This window comes from Peromyscus eremicus, chromosome 18 (assembly GCF_949786415.1).
Source record: "Peromyscus eremicus chromosome 18, PerEre_H2_v1, whole genome shotgun sequence".
Taxonomy (NCBI): Eukaryota; Metazoa; Chordata; class Mammalia; order Rodentia; family Cricetidae; genus Peromyscus; species Peromyscus eremicus.
The window spans coordinates 31,760,113-31,777,262 of NC_081434.1; the positions used below are offsets into that span (position 1 = coordinate 31,760,113).

Genomic DNA, 17,150 nt, shown 5'->3' on the forward strand with positions numbered 1-17,150 from the left:
CCCTCACTGATAACATGTGTTTCTTCAAATTCTTCGCAACTTCAAAGCACCATCTTGTTCAAAGTGCAACAAATCATCCTGCACCTATTTGAAGGATGAGAACAGCGGAGGCTTGAAGATGCCCCAACATGTAGTCACTGGTACTTGGAAGTTTGGAAGCCCAGATTTTTTTTTAAACCATGTCCAAGCTGAACCAAGACGCTCCCGTATACCCTCACCTGCTGTCCTTTTTCCCCGTCCGCCATTTGGTTCTGGACATCTTCCCCTTGTCTCTTAACTCTAGCCCATCTCCTATAACCAATAAGTAAGAAGGGCTGAAGAGACGGCTCAGTGGTTAAGAGCACTAGCTACTTTTTTGGAGGACTCAAGCTCAGATCCTAGCTGTCACAACCACCCTTAACTCCAGTTCTAGGGGAATCTCACGTCCTCGTCTGTCCTCTAAGGACACCAGGCACACATACAGTGCAGGTATGGATGCAAACATGTAGGCAAAACATCCAAACAGACAAAATAAATGTAAAAAACAAATGGGACTTGAGTAGTCCACCACTTCGCTCAGGCATTCTATTTATTGAGCACAGCTAGAAGCCAGATCTTTGAAGAATTTGAGCAGAGGGAAATTGAATTTTCTCCGTCCATTTGAAAGCATTACAGTGAAGCCAGGCACGTGGGAACATGCCTGTAATCCCGCACTTGAGAGGCAGAGACGTCAAGATCAGGAATTCGAGGCCAGCCTGGGCTCCTCGAGACCCTATCTCAAAACAACACACACACAAAAAGACCACTTCATCAACGGGAATCAACTGTCTAAAAACAGCACTTACAATACCAGTCCCCTGAAATTCCTAGGTACATGTGTTTGTAAATCCCGGAAACAGTTAAACTTCAAGTGGCTTCAGTAAGCACAGCTTGGAAAATGTCTCTGTACAGACTTGATTTCTAATTGTGGTGACGCTTCATTTCTTAAACCGCTTATTCAACATTAACTCATTCTCCAAACTTGCATCTGCTAGGCTCCGGGAGAGAGACAGGCACCGTCTCCAACCAAAGGAGTGCCCTAGCTCACCAAGAGGACTCACAGCCCTCAGCCTGGGGCGCAAGCTTCCGGTCTCTACAGCCACTTTGGCCTCCTTCGTTCATTTCTTAGAGCTTTGCTCCCTCCCTCCCTGCCTGACCTTTGCATAAACCCCAGGTCTCTTTGTTCTGAGTGTCTCCTCCTCCCCCTGCTGCCTAGCTTGCCTCTTTCCCCTCTGAGACCCTACACTCCTCCGACCAAGTCACCTCCTGTGCTCGGTCACTATTTCTCTAGTCTCCGGTTCTTATTCTCCTGGAGGGGCAGGGTCTGACCGGTTTTGTAAGATGCCAGCGCCTGGCACACCGGAGGCCTTCCAGGAATGAAAAACAAACGGATGTGGCTGTCTAAACAGTTCCGTGGGAAGCTGAGCTCTAGTGGGTTTGGGGGGAGGGGGGTTGGGGTTTCGAAGGCAGGGTCTCATATAGACCAGTCTCGCCTCCAGCTCCCAATGTATGGCGGGGGATGACCTTGAATTCCCAATCCACCAGTTTTCGCCTCCCAAGTGCTGCCTGGGATTACATACTTGGGATTCCACACCTGATTTGGATTAGGGGTTTTCTTGAATTCCAGTGATGTCAGGCCTCCTACCTTCTATCTTAGCCCTTCCATGGCACGGAAATATCGGAAGTTGTTCCAAGTGCCTAAGATTGTCAGCTTCCAAACGCAACAAGAATCCCATTGGTTTACTTAGAATGAGAGACACACACAGAAAAGTAACAGCCGTAGGCGGTATTCACGAACGCGCTCCGGAGGGCGAGCCGCGGGTGCGGGATGCTCCAGCATGGAGCACGGTCTGTAGCACAGACCATTGCAAAGCTTCTGCTGACTCAAGAGGATACACTTGCATCCTCATTGAGAAAGAGGAAAGGACGGGGGAGGGGGAGAGGAGAGAGCGAGCGAGAACTCAATGAACTTAACCTCTCCAGCCTCCGCTGGCCGCGCTAACCGCGAAGCTTCCGCAGTCCCTGCAACGGCTCCGGGCACCTGGGGAGCCCCTCTCCCAGGACACAGTATTGGGGTCCATCACTAAGGGGAACTCCACCGGACCACTAAAGACGGAGGGCAATCGGGTCTCGGCTCGTTTCCCGTCCCCGGCTTTGCACAAAGCGCGTCCCCTCCATGCCCGCCCGCGGGCCGGATAGAGCCGCCGGTGGAGCCCTAGACCTAGGCCGCCTGCCCCGCCCGGGGCGGGCCGAAGCCGCTCCCCTCCTTCCCTCCCTCCTTCTGGCCTCCCTCCCTTCGGCCTCCCTCCCTGGATCCTCCCTCCTTCCCTCCCTCCTCCTAGCAACGGTCCCGGCGCGCAGGCGCGATGGCGCGCGCGCCGGCAGGCGGGAGGGCGGGCGAGCGCGCGCGCGCGCGCGCGGGGGCCCCGGCTTAAATGCGGGCGAAGGGGGCGGCGCGCATCCTCGGCGTCGCTGCCCGCTCGGCACGGCCGCCTCCAACTGTCTCCGCGTGGCACGAGCCTGGAGCCGCGCTCTTCCCCCGGTGGAGGAGGCGGTGGAGACGGCGGCGGCGGCGGCGGCGGCTGCAGGCAGGGAGTGGCTGCGAGCGGCGGCGGCAGCAGCAGCAGCAGCGGGCTCCATGGAGAGCGGCGGGCGCCGGAGCAGAGGCGGCGCTCCCACCGCTGCGCCCGGGCTGCAGTGACCCGCGTCCCGCCTCGCCGTCCGTGTCCGCGCCGCCGCCCCGTCCCCGCCGGCGCCCGAGCTCCGCAGTGACCGTCCTCGGCCCGACTCCCCGGCGGGGTGGCGGCGGCCGGGTCCCCACGGCGGCGGCCGGAGCAGCGGCGGCAGCAGCAGCAGCAGCAGCAGCAGGAGCAGGAGAAGCAGCAGCAGGAGCCCGGCTCTAGGATGAAGTTCAAGCCCAACCAGACGCGGACGTACGACCGCGAGGGCTTCAAGAAGCGGGCGGCCTGCCTGTGCTTCCGCAGCGAGCAGGAGGACGAGGTGAGCGCGGGGACAAAGGCCGGAGGCGGCGGCGGCGAGGGGGATCCGTCCCGCACCCCGCGGGCAGCCGGCTCGCCCGGAGCTGGGAGCCCCGCCGCTGCCCTCCCCAGCCTGCCTTGTGAGCGGTGCATCGGCTCGCACGCAGTTGGTTTAATGAAGTCTACCCCTCCGTCCATCCGCTCGCACGCAGTTGGGTTGATTCCGTGTGTCCCTCCTTTTTGACCAAACGGCCTCCGCTGTTTTAAAGTTTGTCTGACGACCGAGAGGTGGCCAGTGGGATGACGCCAGCAGGGACGAGATAGGCCTGAAACCGGGCGAAGTTGCCCTTCTCAGCGCCGTGATCTCTCGCTCTTCTGGTTTCTCAAGGCTGCTCTGCGGTGTGGCTTGACATCTGGGAAGGAGCGGTGTGTAATTCTACCCCCCTTGTGCGTTGGATGGAGACGGGCCTTTGGAGTATCCGCTGGGAGGGCGATTTTTGTTTATTTCGGTTATGTGTGTTCGTGTTTTTTTTTTTTTTTTTTTAAAACGGCTCTCTGTTTTCAAACTTGGTCAGAGCGGTTAGTTAGGTCGCTGGGGAAAAATCTTGTGGCGTTGCCACGCCTAAAATGAATTGATAGAGAGAAAGTTAACCATTCTGAGTTCTGCTTCCATGGCCCTGTCCAGGAAAACACCAGGCGTAAAAGCTGGAGATGGGAGTGTAATGGCTTCCTCACTGCTAGCGCCTGAAATTATGATAAGTATGACATGGCATACACTCAGTGGCTTAGTTGTTGTATTAACAAAAACCGCGTGCTTGAAAAGTATGATCTTTAAACCCATTTGGGGTTTCTTTTTTAAAGGAACAAACACTTCAGGTTGGTTTGAAACCTTTTATTGTTTAAACCCGAATCCCGAAGGAACTTCCAGAGAAAGATCTTTGATGTGGTTCTACTCAGGAGAGAAATAAATACAAGGACTTTTGAAAAGTGCACCAAGGAAAGACGTCAACAAGCGTTAAATGCAGTCTACCAAGGGTGTGTGTGGGGGGGGTCTCTTTGAAGGAAGGGCCATGCTAGGGAAGGCAAACTAAATAGAAAAGCGTACAATAGCGAACAGACCCAGGATCCCGTCTGACTTGTTCACTCTCATATTTTTAGTAGAGCGTTTACAATGTGTTAGGTGCAGCCAGGGGATTGTTTGTTACATTTAATCCTTTTAGCGCTTGGAAGTAGCACTGGTCAGTCCTGTTTTATAGGTGAGAAGACAGCTTGGAGTGAGCAGGAGTACTCTGCCCCCACGACAGAATTAGGCAGTAGAGTCGGAATTCAGGGTCCAGTTCCTACTCCAGAAGCTGGGGCGTCTGGGTAAAGGGCCTCTTGCTCAGCGATCCGATGCTCCGTGTCGCCAGGCTAACTTAAGAGCCTTTAAGTTATCTTTGAAATGGTGCCATATGTTGTTGGAAAATCGTGCACCGTTTTTCTTCCGAGTGGTGTGTGTGTGTCTGTGTCTGTCGGTCTGTGTGTCTCCCCTAGGGGAAGTCATGGAGATGGGGAGAAATCACAATGATCTAAATTGTGGGTCTCGCAGAACAGTCTTAACAACTGCTTCATAAATGACCTTAAGCAGGTACATGGGTTGGTTCATGTGTGCTTGGAAATCATTAGGGGAGCTGTGCTCAGTGGTGGAGAGCTGGCCTAGCACGTGGAAGCCCTGGGTTCAATCCTGAGCCGGCAACCCAGACCCCCACCCCCACCCCACCCCCGGAAGTTGCTGTAAAATAACTGCTACAACCCATTTTCAAAATGAGACTAGTACTTTATTTAAAAGGAAGCAGAGCAGGATGTTAGAATCCATTATATAAAACTCTGGCTCTTAGAACCTGTAGGCTGCAAAACCTAGTGAATCAGCTTGTTAGGGGATATGCTAAGGGAAGACTCTGGATGGAATTCTCCAGAACACACAGCCAACTTTGGACATCTGGTTTAGCTCTTCAGAATTTGTATTTCTGTGGTTGTGTATAGCTGAGGCTCTTTCTGTTTCTGATAATTACGGAATGAACTCTTAGCCAAACTGTAAGATATCTAGGAGAGAGATGTGCTTTCCCTATTGAAATGAGATTACTACTAGCCTTCCAGAGACTACAGAGCTGCTGGAACCCACCTCTCTAGCTAATGGGTAAGAAATGCTTCTCCACTGGGTTAAGAACTCGTAGGTCCTGGTTCGGACATTTAAATGTATGTTTTAAAGATGAGAGTATTTTCAAATAAAAAGAGTAATTACTGTTTACCCTAAAAGGCTATGGAGAGCCCCCATAGCGTTAGCCTTGATACCCAGCTAGAACAGGTTCTTCCAATGGTAGAGTGGTTTGCTTCTGGGGTGGGATAGTTAGTTTTAGGTGCCCCCCCCACACACACACACTTTTTCTTCATCCTGTTTAGTTTTCCTGTTTTCTTTTTCTTCCTTAAGAGATATCATAGCATGGGAAGTTAGACCTTGGCGTAGTGTTGGGATATGCCGGGAATCCCAGCATTTAAGAGGCTAGCCTAGCCAGGTGGTGGTGGCGCACGCCTTTAATCCCAGCACTCTTTAATCCCAGCACTCGGGAGGCAGAGGCAGGCGGATTTCTGTGAGTTCGAGGCCAGCCTGGGCTACCAAGTGAGTCCCAGGAAAGGCGCAAAGCTACACAGAGAAACCCTGTCTCGAACCCCCCCCCCAAAAAAAAAAAAAGAGGCTAGCCTGGGTTAAATAGTAAGACTCTTAGTATTAGATAGATACTAATAGTAGAGCCAGGCATAGTGGTACACGCCTTAAATACCCACACTTGGGAGTGGGGTGGGGTGGTGGATCTCTGTCTACATAGTGAGACCCCATCTAGCAAAGAACAAACACCAAATTTAGGTTGCAGAAGTAACTTGTCCCAGGGTCACAGAACAAGCAGGACTTTTTTTAAGTCCAGGTCTGTTACTAAATCTTCAGTCCATCTCACCAACCTCTAGCTAGCTCGTTCTGTGAAGCCTTGTCCAGAGAGTGGCTGGGATCCTGCTTGTTGTATAGACACAAATTACAGTAGCGTTATGAGTAGGTGACCAGAAATAAATTCCATTGAACATTTTGCATGTATATTTGAACGGTGGATGTAAAGATGAAGTTTTAGCTGGTGAGGAACGTTTTCTGTAGTGGAAGATTACGTGAAACATGGTGAAATACAGTGGCCCAAAGCGCTTTTTTTTTTTTTATGTGCTTTGGGTTTGGGACCCAATGTATGTCATTTGGAATCGGATTTCTGTAAATGGGAGAGGGAACCAAGCATCCCAAATAGAGGAGGACTTGGGGTTGTGGTCTGCAAGAGCAGCTTGGGATGGCAAAGGAAAAAAAAAACAAAAAAACAAAAAAACAAGAGCCTTGGGTAGAGGGTGTAGCTCAGTGGTGGAATGTTTGCCTACCAGCTACAAAGGGCAGGAGGGACGGGACGGGACGGGACGGGACTGGACTGGACAGGACGGACATAGCACCTCACATGTAAGCCTGACAACTTGCTAGGCAAGAAAGGAGCTCTTAGTTTTAGTACGTTTCAATTCTAGACTTTGACGGCAAAATGGGACGTAGGCTGCCGAAGGGGGAATTAGAAGTGGCTTGATGCTGGCTGGAATCCAGGCACAGCTGCGGGAGGGGGGTCTGGGCAGATGACTTTGAGAGCGACACCAGTTCTGTCTTTGGATCTGTGACTCTCATTGGTTAGCCTCTCAGAGTTAGGGGCTGCAGCTCCTCCAGAGAGTCTGCTATAGATAGAGCTTGATGTATCGGGAGCGTCCGAATCCAGCAAGATCAGACAGTAAAAAATAAGTAAGGGTCGGTTATTTACCCTGTGGCAGTCACCTTTCTATAGGTATTGGCATGCTTTGGGGGCGGGGGTTCGAGACTTTTGGTGCCTGTCCTAGATCTCGCTCTGTAGCCCAGGCTGGCCTCAAACTCACAGAAATCCACCTGGCTCTGCCTCCCGAGTGCTGGGATTAAAGGCATGCGCCACCACCGCCGCCGGCCTTTTTTGTTTATTTGTTGACAATATCTCCTAGGTAACCCAGGCTGGCTTTGAATTTGATCCAGTCATCCTGCCTCAGTTGCTGAGATTGTAGGCATGAGCCACTGTGTCTGGCTTCGGTCTCGGTTTGTCTTAAAGGTGGGGGTTATAGCGCAGTGGTAGATACGTACCTAGCGCGTATAAGACCCAGTGCTGAAAAGAGATTGGTTTGTGGAAGACTTTCATATTTGTAATGAAAGGAAGGTGAAAGGCGGGCTGCTTCTAAATAGTAGAAGAGGATACTTAATTATACCAAACCTTTTTCCTGGCTTATTTTTATTGTTATGCATGAGTGTGTGTGCTCTTATCTCTGCACTAGGGAGCCTGGGGCAACAGATAAGTTCAAGGTCAGCTCTGTGGACATAGGGCTTCAGGCTGGTTTGGGTTTATCTCACCTTATCTCAAAAAAAAAAAAAAACCCAAAAAAAACAGGAGGGCTTGAAGGTGGCTCTGGGAGAGCACTGGCTTCTCGTGAATGAGCCTGGAGGGCCTTGGATTTGTGGTCTTCTGCTTCCCTCTAGAATAGCTGGAATTGCAGCCTGGAGTCCCGGTTCTGAGACAGGGTTTTCTGTGTAAAAGCCTTGGCTGTCCTGGAACTCACCCTATAGACCAGGCTGGCCTTGAACTCAATCAGTCTTTTCCTTCCTGATCCCACATGTGGCTGTACCCTCATTTCTGTTTAATGAAATAGTCAAGCTGAGTAGACAAGTACTTAATCAAATACCCTGGTCTTCAGATCTTTGCCATGTATTTATATCACATCTCTTAACCTAGTTAAGCTAGTAGCTGGATGTGATAGTTATTGCTACACCCGTAAGTATTACTTATTTAAACTGATCCTGGTTTTGGAAAGGTACATTTGAAGTTAATGGGTTGATCAAAGTTAATCTTTTTTAGAGTATCAAGAGACTCTTGGTAAATTATTGGGTTAGGCTAAAATCACTTGTCCAAAATTTATGTAGGTCTGTTATCATATGGCTTTATATAGATCTATTTCCTTTGGGGGAGGGAGGGCTAGTTTCAGCCATAAAAACTAGCCCTCTGTATGGTTTTCTCCTCCTCCCCGCCCTCCCCTCCAAGACTGTGAGTACTTTGAGGAAAAGACGTTCATTGATCCATCCAGTGTTGTTCAGCATCGCTGTACCGAGCAAGCTCAGCCAGGCTTCCGGTGCTTCCCTGAAACCAGAGGGCTCTGCTGATTTTATCATCCTCCACCCTGCTGAAGATTGAGGATTATATAGAGAGCAGGAGTGAATGGGCTCCTATCGATCGAGTGGTGATCTTTCGTGTGGAGGAAGTAGATAACTAGTTCACGCCTTTGACCTGCTCTGAAGAGGGTGCCCCTAAACCGCCGTGGATCTTTGTCATCTAGTCTGTGACCCTTGGAATGGGCACTTGAAATAGGACTGGAGGGTTGAGGTACTGAACTTTTTATTTTGTTTCTTAAATAGCTATGCGCTGTTAGTGGTAACTGGTATACACACAGCTCTGGGTCTCCATGAAGCATGGAAGGTCAGAGGTCACTGGGTTCCAGACAGTGGATCAGTAGGTAGATCAGGGGCCTTTAGGTAAGAAGCATTTAATGAAATGTACTAGATTGCAAATCAGCCATCACCAAACATGGACGCTGACAAATCTCTTTTCAAGAGCTGGGCACCATGGAACACACCTGTGACCCCAGCACTTGTGAGGCAGAGCAGGAGGATCTGAAGTTCAAGGTCATCCTTAGCTACATAATCTACATGAGACCCTGTCTCAAGGGAAAGGTTTGGAGGGAAGAAAAGGATGAGGGAATGAACATGAGTGAGAATATAGGGAATGTGGTGTCCAGAGTCCACCTAGACTCCTGACACTGGGTTTCATTTTTTAGGACTCAAACATTCTGAATACCAAGGGTTTTGAAATTCCTTTATACACAATAGCTTACTTGGAGTGGCTTGTCATGTGTATTCTAACCCATTATAAAAGGTCAGGGAGGTCACTTAGCATAGAATTATCCAGCCAGTACCAGGGCATCTCTAACTCTGACCCTAATAAGAGGCTTGTGCCTGGGGGTCAGACCCGGGATTGTTTACGCTTCAGGTCGTTTTAAAACCTGTCATGTTAGCCAATCTGGATACAAAGGGCCAACACCTTTCATTATTTTAATAAGCCTCATTGAGCCTCCTTTAGGTAACAGTTATTGAAGTGGGATTTGCAGCCTCATATTCAAAGTAGAATTTGAACATAAAGACTCTTCCCCTACAGGCTGTGAGTCTTTACAGGTTTTTAAATATATATTAATATTTCCTTTCTGCCATCTTGTCTCCATTCTCAGAATTATAAAGCTAGCAGTACTTGGTAACAAGCAGTTCTTGGTGAGCTGATCCTGCTCCACAGGCGGGAGAGCATGGAGCTCACAGTGGCCAGCAGGGTCTGCCTAGGCCTGAGTCTCAGATATTTAGTCCTGCAAGACGAGTGTTTTCCTTGCACACAAGATCCTTAGCACTAACAGGTCACTATTCTCCAATCAGTGTGTGAGTCGAGTTCAGACCCATGTCTTCTGATACTGCCAGATTTGCTCAACTCTGGCTCCTTGGTTTCTAGTTAGGAACTCATGCCCTATTTGCAGATATTAAATCTTAAATTTAGAGCCTTCTTTGGGCATGATGCTGCCCCCCACCCTCAGAGCAGCCATGAGTGCTAATTAAGGCTTTGTCAGCCATTCTATCGTTCGGGTTCGGTATTTCCCTGTCTTGGCCACCGTCTTTGTAAGGTGTGTGCTTAGGAGTGACGTGAGCCGTACAGCAGTGTTCTGCTAAATCTGAATGACAAGAACAAGGGTGTAGAGTTGAGTTGCTATGGTCCACTGAGCTTTCCTGTTGAGGAAGGTTGAGTCCCTAGCACCCACATGAAAAGCTAGGCATGCTGACATCCAGCTAGCTCTTGGTGGGGTGTCAGAGTGGTGGAGAACAGGCAGATCCCGGGAGCTGGCTGGCCAGTCTAGCCAAAATGGTGAGCGCCAGGTTCAGTGAGAGGTCTTGTCTCAAGAAAAAGTAGAAATAGAAGACATAAGACATACTTCTGTCCTCTGCACACAACTGAGATTTACTGGGTAACTGCAGTTCAGATTGGCCTGAGCCCAAGTCTGTAAGGGATTGCCTGGACGGATAAGTGAAGCAGGGCGGACCCAGCCTACTGTGGGTGGCACCATCCCTAGGCAAGCGGGTCTGGCAGCACTGTTCCCTGGTTTCTTTCTCAGCTTCTGCCCTGATTTCTCTCAATAATGGATTGTGACCTGGAAGTATAAAGCCAAATAGACCCTTTGCTTCCTCAAGGTGTTTTTGATTGTTTTATCACAGCAATGGAAAGCCATTGGGACACCCAGCATGTTCAGGGCCTTGGGTTTGATCCCAAGTACCACCCAAACAAGCTCTAAGTGTGGTGTTCCCAACACACAGGAAGACCTGTTTAAATAAGCATACCACAGTAATTTTTGCGGCATTTTTGTTGAAGATGGTTAAGACATCTGTTACCTTCACAAACATTTGGCCTTTCTAAAACTTGAATGAGTTTGTTTTTCATTTGTACAATGGCTGTGTGATACTCCTTCAGTGTTAGTGAACTGTTAACAACCAAGTCCTTGTTTATGGTGATAGGTCCTTTGTAGACCAGGCTGGCCTTGAACTCACAGATCCGCCTGCCTTTGCCTCCCAAGTGCTGGGATTAAAGGTTAGGCCCCACCTCTCCCGGCTAGAGTGGCTTTTTTTTTTTTTTTTAAGGGTTATACTTCAGGTATAATGCTGTTCTTGGTCAGAAGTCTGTTTGCTTACTGTAAAAGGGCAGGTAAATATTTTAGGCTTTGTAGCCCACGTGAGGTCTCTGTTTTCAATAACTGCTGTCACAGCGACATAAAAAGCCAGGTGATATGTGAAAGCAAGTAAGAGTGACTAATTCTAATACAGTTTTATCTGTGAGCACTGAAATCTGAATGTTACATAATCCCACCCGGCTGTATTGTTGGGAGAACAAAGATTCTCTAGCTCAGGAGTAACTGACATGTGGGGCTGTGGGTAAGGAAGGTATTTGTAATCCTGAAGGCCTGAGTGTGGATCCCAGCATCCGGGTGAAGGCCAGTAACTGATATGACCGCAGTGTATCCAACTGTAGGGCTAATAATACATTTGCCTAAGAACTGGAAAGCTGCACTTCTTAAATTGGTGGTTTCAATGATCCCACGAGGGCAGAGTTAGTTCTAGGCCAGCCTGGTCTACATACTGGGTTCCAGGCTAGCCAAAGCTACACAGTGAAACCCTGTCTCAATATAAATGAGTCCATGGGTGCAGGATGGTTTGGTGATGGGACTGTTGGTGTATCTCCCACCATAAGCTACAGTTGGTGTGTGTTATAATGTGTGCCCTGAATGATTTTGGTGACATCTAAGAGATTGATGTAGACTCCAGCTCCAGCCTTGAAAATGTTTGGAATGTTGCATCTTAGTGCTTCCCAGCCTTAAGTGCCTGGTCATCATGGGTCTTGCAGGTGCTGTTGGTGAGTAGCAGTCGGTACCCAGACCAGTGGATTGTCCCAGGAGGAGGGATGGAGCCAGAGGAGGAGCCCGGCGGTGCTGCTGTGAGAGAAGTATATGAAGAGGTGAGATGAAAAGTATTTTGTCTTTCACACACTGTTGAGGGGTTTTACAGGAGGGTCTTCTGGCTTTTTTGCCAGGTGATTCTGAGGAATGGCAAGAATGAGGAGATCGAAGTGTTTATTGTATATTGCTATAGTTAACATTTTGCTTAAGGGGTTTTTCTTTTGTTTTTGTACATGGTAAAAACTAAAATGAATGTGAGCCCTCTAGAATTAGATTAACATGCAATTGTATTATATTAGCATTAGTTCACCGTTGATCAGACTTGCTGTTTGATTAATGCTCAATGTATAATATAATAGCCTTGCCTGAGGGCTGCATCAGTATTGTATTGAGCAGAGACACTTGTACCATAATTTTTAAACTAGTGAGAAACCAATTGCTGGGCAGTAGTGGTGTACGCCTTTAATCCCAGCACTCAAGAGGCAGAGGCAGGAAGATCTCTGTGAGTTCAAGGCCAGCCTGGTCTATAGGGTAAGCTCCAGGACAGCCGGGGATACACAGAGAAACCCTGTCTCGAAAAATAAACAAAAAGAAACCAATTGTTTATATTTTCTTGTGTCGTAAAAATATGTCACATCCTCATGTACAAAATCACAAGTGGCCTTGCTTGTCCCTTCCCTTGAGGATAGAACTTGCTTTACTCAGAGGCAAGACCATATAAGGTGTAAGTGGGGAGTGCGTGTCTATATTCTTCCTTTGGACTTTGGGGGTACATTAGGAAAGGTTTCAGAATCTTGACAGATGGGAAGTCTTGGCAGCTCTTCCTGAGGGAAGAGCTTCCCATCTTCACACACAGGAAGCCCTGGCGTTGCTGTAGTAACGGGGTGAGGAATTAAGACCCTTCAGTGGGAGGTAGCTAGAGAATTGTGGCCCTTTAGCCCTGGCAAAGGAAAAAGGCAGGTTTTTTAAGAAGGAGCTGAGTCTGTTAGTTCATACCGAAAAGTCTGTTTTTATTCACAGACTTTTCCAAATTGTCAAGAAGTCTAATTTTTATCACTCTTTGTCTTTTGTGTGTATGTGTGAAATAAATGAAAATCAGCCTAACCAACCAGACAATCGGGGGTTTCTATAGCAAACCCTAGGTGGTGGATCTTAGTTCAGCCAAGGAGCTACATGATTAGGCAATAGCTTACTGGGGTAAGCCTGAGCTGTTTAAATTCAAAAACTGAAACAACATAGCTTATAAATGTAATGATTATGAAAGATAAACATTTTACTTATCACCTTTTTCTTTAATAGGCTGGAGTCAAAGGAAAATTAGGCAGACTCCTGGGAATATTCGAGGTGAGTTACAAAATAGCCCCCACTCTATTGATCTAGAATTCATGATTCTTTCACAAAAACAACCTGAATCCCTTTGAATCCTTTCCTCTGAAACTCAGTAGGCAAGTCAGTGGTGAGGATTGGGTTGCTTCCCCTCAAGTTTGTACACACTGGCGTTGCCATGGTTACCTGTGTCTAACCATACACAGAAATGGATTCAATGCACACCAAGGGATAGACAGCATCTAGAATGGCTTGAAGGACCAGTATAAGGAATAGACGCTAAAATACGAGCCTCCTCTGCGTCACCTGTTACTAAATAACTGAAGAGGAACTGACTGAATGGAATTTTCAGTCAGGGGATTGGAAAGTGATCAGTACTCAGGACAATGGAAAAAAGCAGCTGGGTTCTGAAGTCCATTCATCTCATAGTTTCAGATATAGATATGTGGTATGCCAGAACACGGGGACTTCCCTTATCAAAATTTAAGAGTTAGCTCGCTCTTTCTGCTGGAACCATATAAAATTTATTTTTAAGCCTTTAGAAATTACTTGGAACTGATGACTCACTAGAATAAAGTATACAAATGGTGGTGGCACACGCCTTTAATCCCAGCACTCAGAGGCAGGAGAATGTCTGAGTTCAAGGACAGCCAGAGCTACACAGAAACCTTGTCTCAAAAAACCAAGGTGTGTGTTGGGGGAACCTTGTGGCTGGAGAGATGGCTCAGTGGTTAAGAGCACTGGTGGTTCTTCCAGAGGACCCAGGATCAATTCCCAGCACCCACATTGCAGCTCGTAACTGTCTGTAACTAACAGTTCCAGGGGACTCTTCACCCTCGCACAGGTACACATGCAGGCAAAAGTAACAGTGCACATAAAATAAAAATTAAAAAAATAGTTCCTAAGACAGTACTCAGAATTCCTCTCTGTAGCGTTGGTTTTGCAGTTCCATAGCACCATCTCCTGGTTAAACTGAGAAACACAATTTTTTCGTGCTGTGTGGATGCAATTAACACCTCGGTCAGTGTGCCCAGTTTTTAAAGAAAAGTCATAAGTAAAACTTAGGAAAGAGACAGCACACTAACAAACGTCAGCCTGCGTGTTTTCCCCTTTTAGAAAGTATCACAGCACATTAGAACTGCCTCACGCCACATCAGTGACCTTAGTGACTTGTGAATGGGGCAGTAAATGCATTGATTTTGCAGGCGGAAAGGGAAAGGGTTTACAGTTTTTAGATCCCATTCAGATCTCAAGAATTTCTTTATCAAAACAAAGTTGCGTATATATACGTAAATAAAAATATTCGCACGTTTCATGTTAGCAATTTTCCCATTGCCAGTGCTGAAGCTCTGGTTTCTTTCTGATTGAGACAGCTTCCCTCCGTAGTGCAGGCTGCCACACCCTCCTGAATGTTGGGAGTCCTGAGTGCACCACCACACTTGAGCTAGTTCATGCCTCTTTTGTTTTAACTCAGCTGGCGGGGAACTTGCTAGGTAGTCCAGGCTGCCCCGGAACTGGATCCTTCCTGCCTCAGCCCTCCAAGTACCGATTCCAGCCATGAACTACCATGCCCACTGTTTTAACAAAAATCGGGCATATATGCATGCACGTAGAGGTTAGAGGACGATGTTTGGGAATGAGTTCTCTCCACTGAGGTTCCCAGGATCCAACTCAGATCAGTGCTTTTATGTGCTGAGACATCTTGAAAGCCCAGTTTCTAAATGTTTATCTTATATGCATGCACTTCCGTCGAGACTACTTACTTGACTGTGCCAGAGCTGATTTCCCATTGAAAAATCCATCCATGACCGCCTCCTGTGAATTAAAATGCTCTGCTTTTCTATTCAAGCAGAATCAAGACCGGAAGCATAGAACATATGTTTATGTTCTGACAGTCACTGAAATATTGGAAGACTGGGAAGATTCTGTGAATATAGGTGAGCTCTGCTGACACATTTTTCCAGTTCACCTTAACTGATGGTTGCTCTTTTGAGGGGGAAGGTGAACATGTCTCTGCGTTTGAATGACCTCACCCTGAAGAAGTAGCAAGTCTAGGAGAAGTGAGGGCCTACTGTGTAGTAATAGGGTCTGCTTTTTCAAACCGACCTTGCAGTAACTGTTTTACTGTTGTTCTGTAGGAAGGAAGAGAGAGTGGTTCAAAGTAGAAGATGCAATCAAGGTTCTGCAGTGTCATAAGCCTGTCCATGCAGAGTATCTGGAAAAACTAAAGCTGGGGTGCTCGCCAACCAATGGGAACTCCACCGTCTCTTCCCTCCCAGACAGCAACGCCTTGTTTGTGACTGCTGCTGCACAGCCCCCCGGGGTGCCGTCCAGTGTAAGATAGAGCTGGGGACCCTTCCCCCACCGTGTCCTGTCGTGATGTCACAGGGAGAGGCTTTTTTACTTTTCTTCTAACACATATGACTGCTGCTGGCAAACTCTGAATCTGCCGGGCAGGGATTTCAAATAATTTGCATGTGTTTCAGATGCTTTCAAGTCTTTTAAAGTAAACAACAAAGTAGCATAAAAATATTTTAAGATGCCAAAGCCATGTGGGATTTTTTTAGAGCCTTAATTATAACCTTCCACCCCATTACTTTGGTTTTCATTTTTTTTATGACCCACCCCCCACCCCCACTTTGTCCACTTGACATCATTCTGTGGTTTATTTTGCCTGGTCTTATTAAATAAGTTGTTGGGTATGTATTTTCACACACACACCATTTTTTTTCTTAGAGTATCAAATAGTCACCAGATCTTTGTGTTGGGAATTAATGAAGAGATCCTCAGTATTTAAAGATATATCCACCCCAAAGCTTGTTTAAGAGGGTCCTAATCTCCATTTGTAAACTACAGATTTGGGCTGTCGCCTTTGACAAAGTATTTCAGTTCACTATTTCCAAGAATTTGAATGTTCCAGCCAATACTGTCACCGTCAACCTACTAGGACCGTCTCCTCTAACACTGTAGTGATTCAGTATAAAATACAAAGAGCTCGTCATCCTAGGGAAATACTGTCAGCAGCTTGCATGTGACTGAGCGCATCTCATCCTGAGAACTGTATTTATAGACGTTTATTAGCATGCTGAGTCGTCAGTTCCCTCTGTAACCCTTTGAACATAGGATATATTAAGGCCACATTTCCCTCGATGGAGATTGCTTTTTTTTTTTTTTTTGGATTTAGTGACATCTCTTTAGTGATTGTTAAAACAATCAATTTACCGCAGGATTTGAATCTAACCTTGAGTCCCAGTCAGTGATGACTGTCACGGCTAAATAAAATGGCCATTCCTGTTCTTCGCTGTTCCAGGCCTAAGACAGGGCGCGTCTGAATCTCTCCCTGTTGTCTGAGTGTTAACTGTAGGGGACCCAGAACGTAGGAGCCATCCTGTGAAAGAGAACCTGGTCAGGAACTCGTACACTTCCTCCAGGTCGGAAGTGACAGGGGAGGGGAAAGCTTCACAGATGTGGGATGAGGAAAAGATCATTTATGTAGCCACCGTTAACCTTTTGTAAATACTCTCACTGGCAAGCATAAAACAGGGAACCCATTAAGACCTATGTTCTGTAACTTGTTAACCTCCAAAATGTAATCGCTGCTGAAATGGTCCTTACGTGTAAGGAAAACTGGTTCTGAAAATGAGATCTTGTGCCACAAACGCAGCAGAACTAAATAAAATTGTTAGTTTACAAATTAATGCTGTCAAAGTAATGAGTAAAGTAGAAAAACTCATCCAGTAACATGCGTTCTGAATTATGTAATCACACATGGTCATTCAGACCTTTTATATTTTTCTTTGTACAGAGGTCATGTATTGTTTTTTTCTTTTTCTTTTTTTTTTTTTAAGGAAACATTTTAAAATCCACAGATTGACATTTTCTATCAGTTGCCAATAGACTTTTTCCTCACAAATGTCTGCAATTTCTCTATGTACTAAACACAACAGAGAAACTGGACTGCTTTGTATAGAATACTGCTTTCAGCTAACATTATCACAAGTGCTTGGGGGTTTAAATGTACATGATATTCTCAGAGTAACAGTGCATGAACTCATTTTATAAACCCTTGGGCTATGTATTGCCATGTAAAATATGTACAGTATTAATGTCAACCATCTCTTTAAAAGTTAGCCTATAAATATTGTTGTATAATTTCTTTGGTCGGAAACATTTGGA

The 17,150-nt window shown here is 47.0% G+C and overlaps 1 protein-coding gene across 5 annotated transcripts; it reads left to right on the forward strand.

Annotated features, from left to right (window-relative positions):
* The first annotated feature begins 2,746 nt into the window (after positions 1-2,746).
* On the forward strand, positions 2,747-15,521 carry Nudt4 (nudix hydrolase 4). Of its 5 annotated transcripts, XM_059245195.1 has the most exons (6): positions 7,104-7,174; positions 8,156-8,494; positions 11,597-11,707; positions 12,948-12,992; positions 14,824-14,911; positions 15,113-15,521. In XM_059245195.1, exons 3-6 carry the CDS (start codon positions 11,654-11,656, stop codon positions 15,316-15,318), a joined length of 393 nt encoding a protein of 130 aa, XP_059101178.1. In that variant the 5' UTR covers positions 7,104-7,174; positions 8,156-8,494; positions 11,597-11,653; the 3' UTR covers positions 15,319-15,521. The 5 variants fall into 5 exon arrangements, with proteins under 5 accessions (XP_059101175.1, XP_059101176.1, XP_059101179.1 ...); XM_059245192.1 differs by lacking the exons at positions 7,104-7,174; positions 8,156-8,494 and adding an exon at positions 2,747-3,018; XM_059245193.1 differs by lacking the exons at positions 7,104-7,174; positions 8,156-8,494 and adding an exon at positions 2,747-3,018 and having other exon boundaries at positions 14,827-14,911.
* Positions 15,522-17,150: the final 1,629 nt, after the last annotated feature.

What these genes read in the sequence shown, in the direction of transcription:
- Nudt4 (XM_059245192.1), top strand. Translation starts at nt 2,923, where the DNA reads ATGAAGTTCAAGCCCAACCAGACGCGGACGTACGACCGCGAGGGCTTC. An exon ending in GACTCCTGGGAATATTCGAG is followed by an intron (nt 12,993 to 14,823) that starts GTGAGTTACAAA and finishes TTTCTATTCAAG; the next exon opens with CAGAATCAAGACCGGAAGCA. An exon ending in GGAAGATTCTGTGAATATAG is followed by an intron (nt 14,912 to 15,112) that starts GTGAGCTCTGCT and finishes GTTGTTCTGTAG; the next exon opens with GAAGGAAGAGAGAGTGGTTC.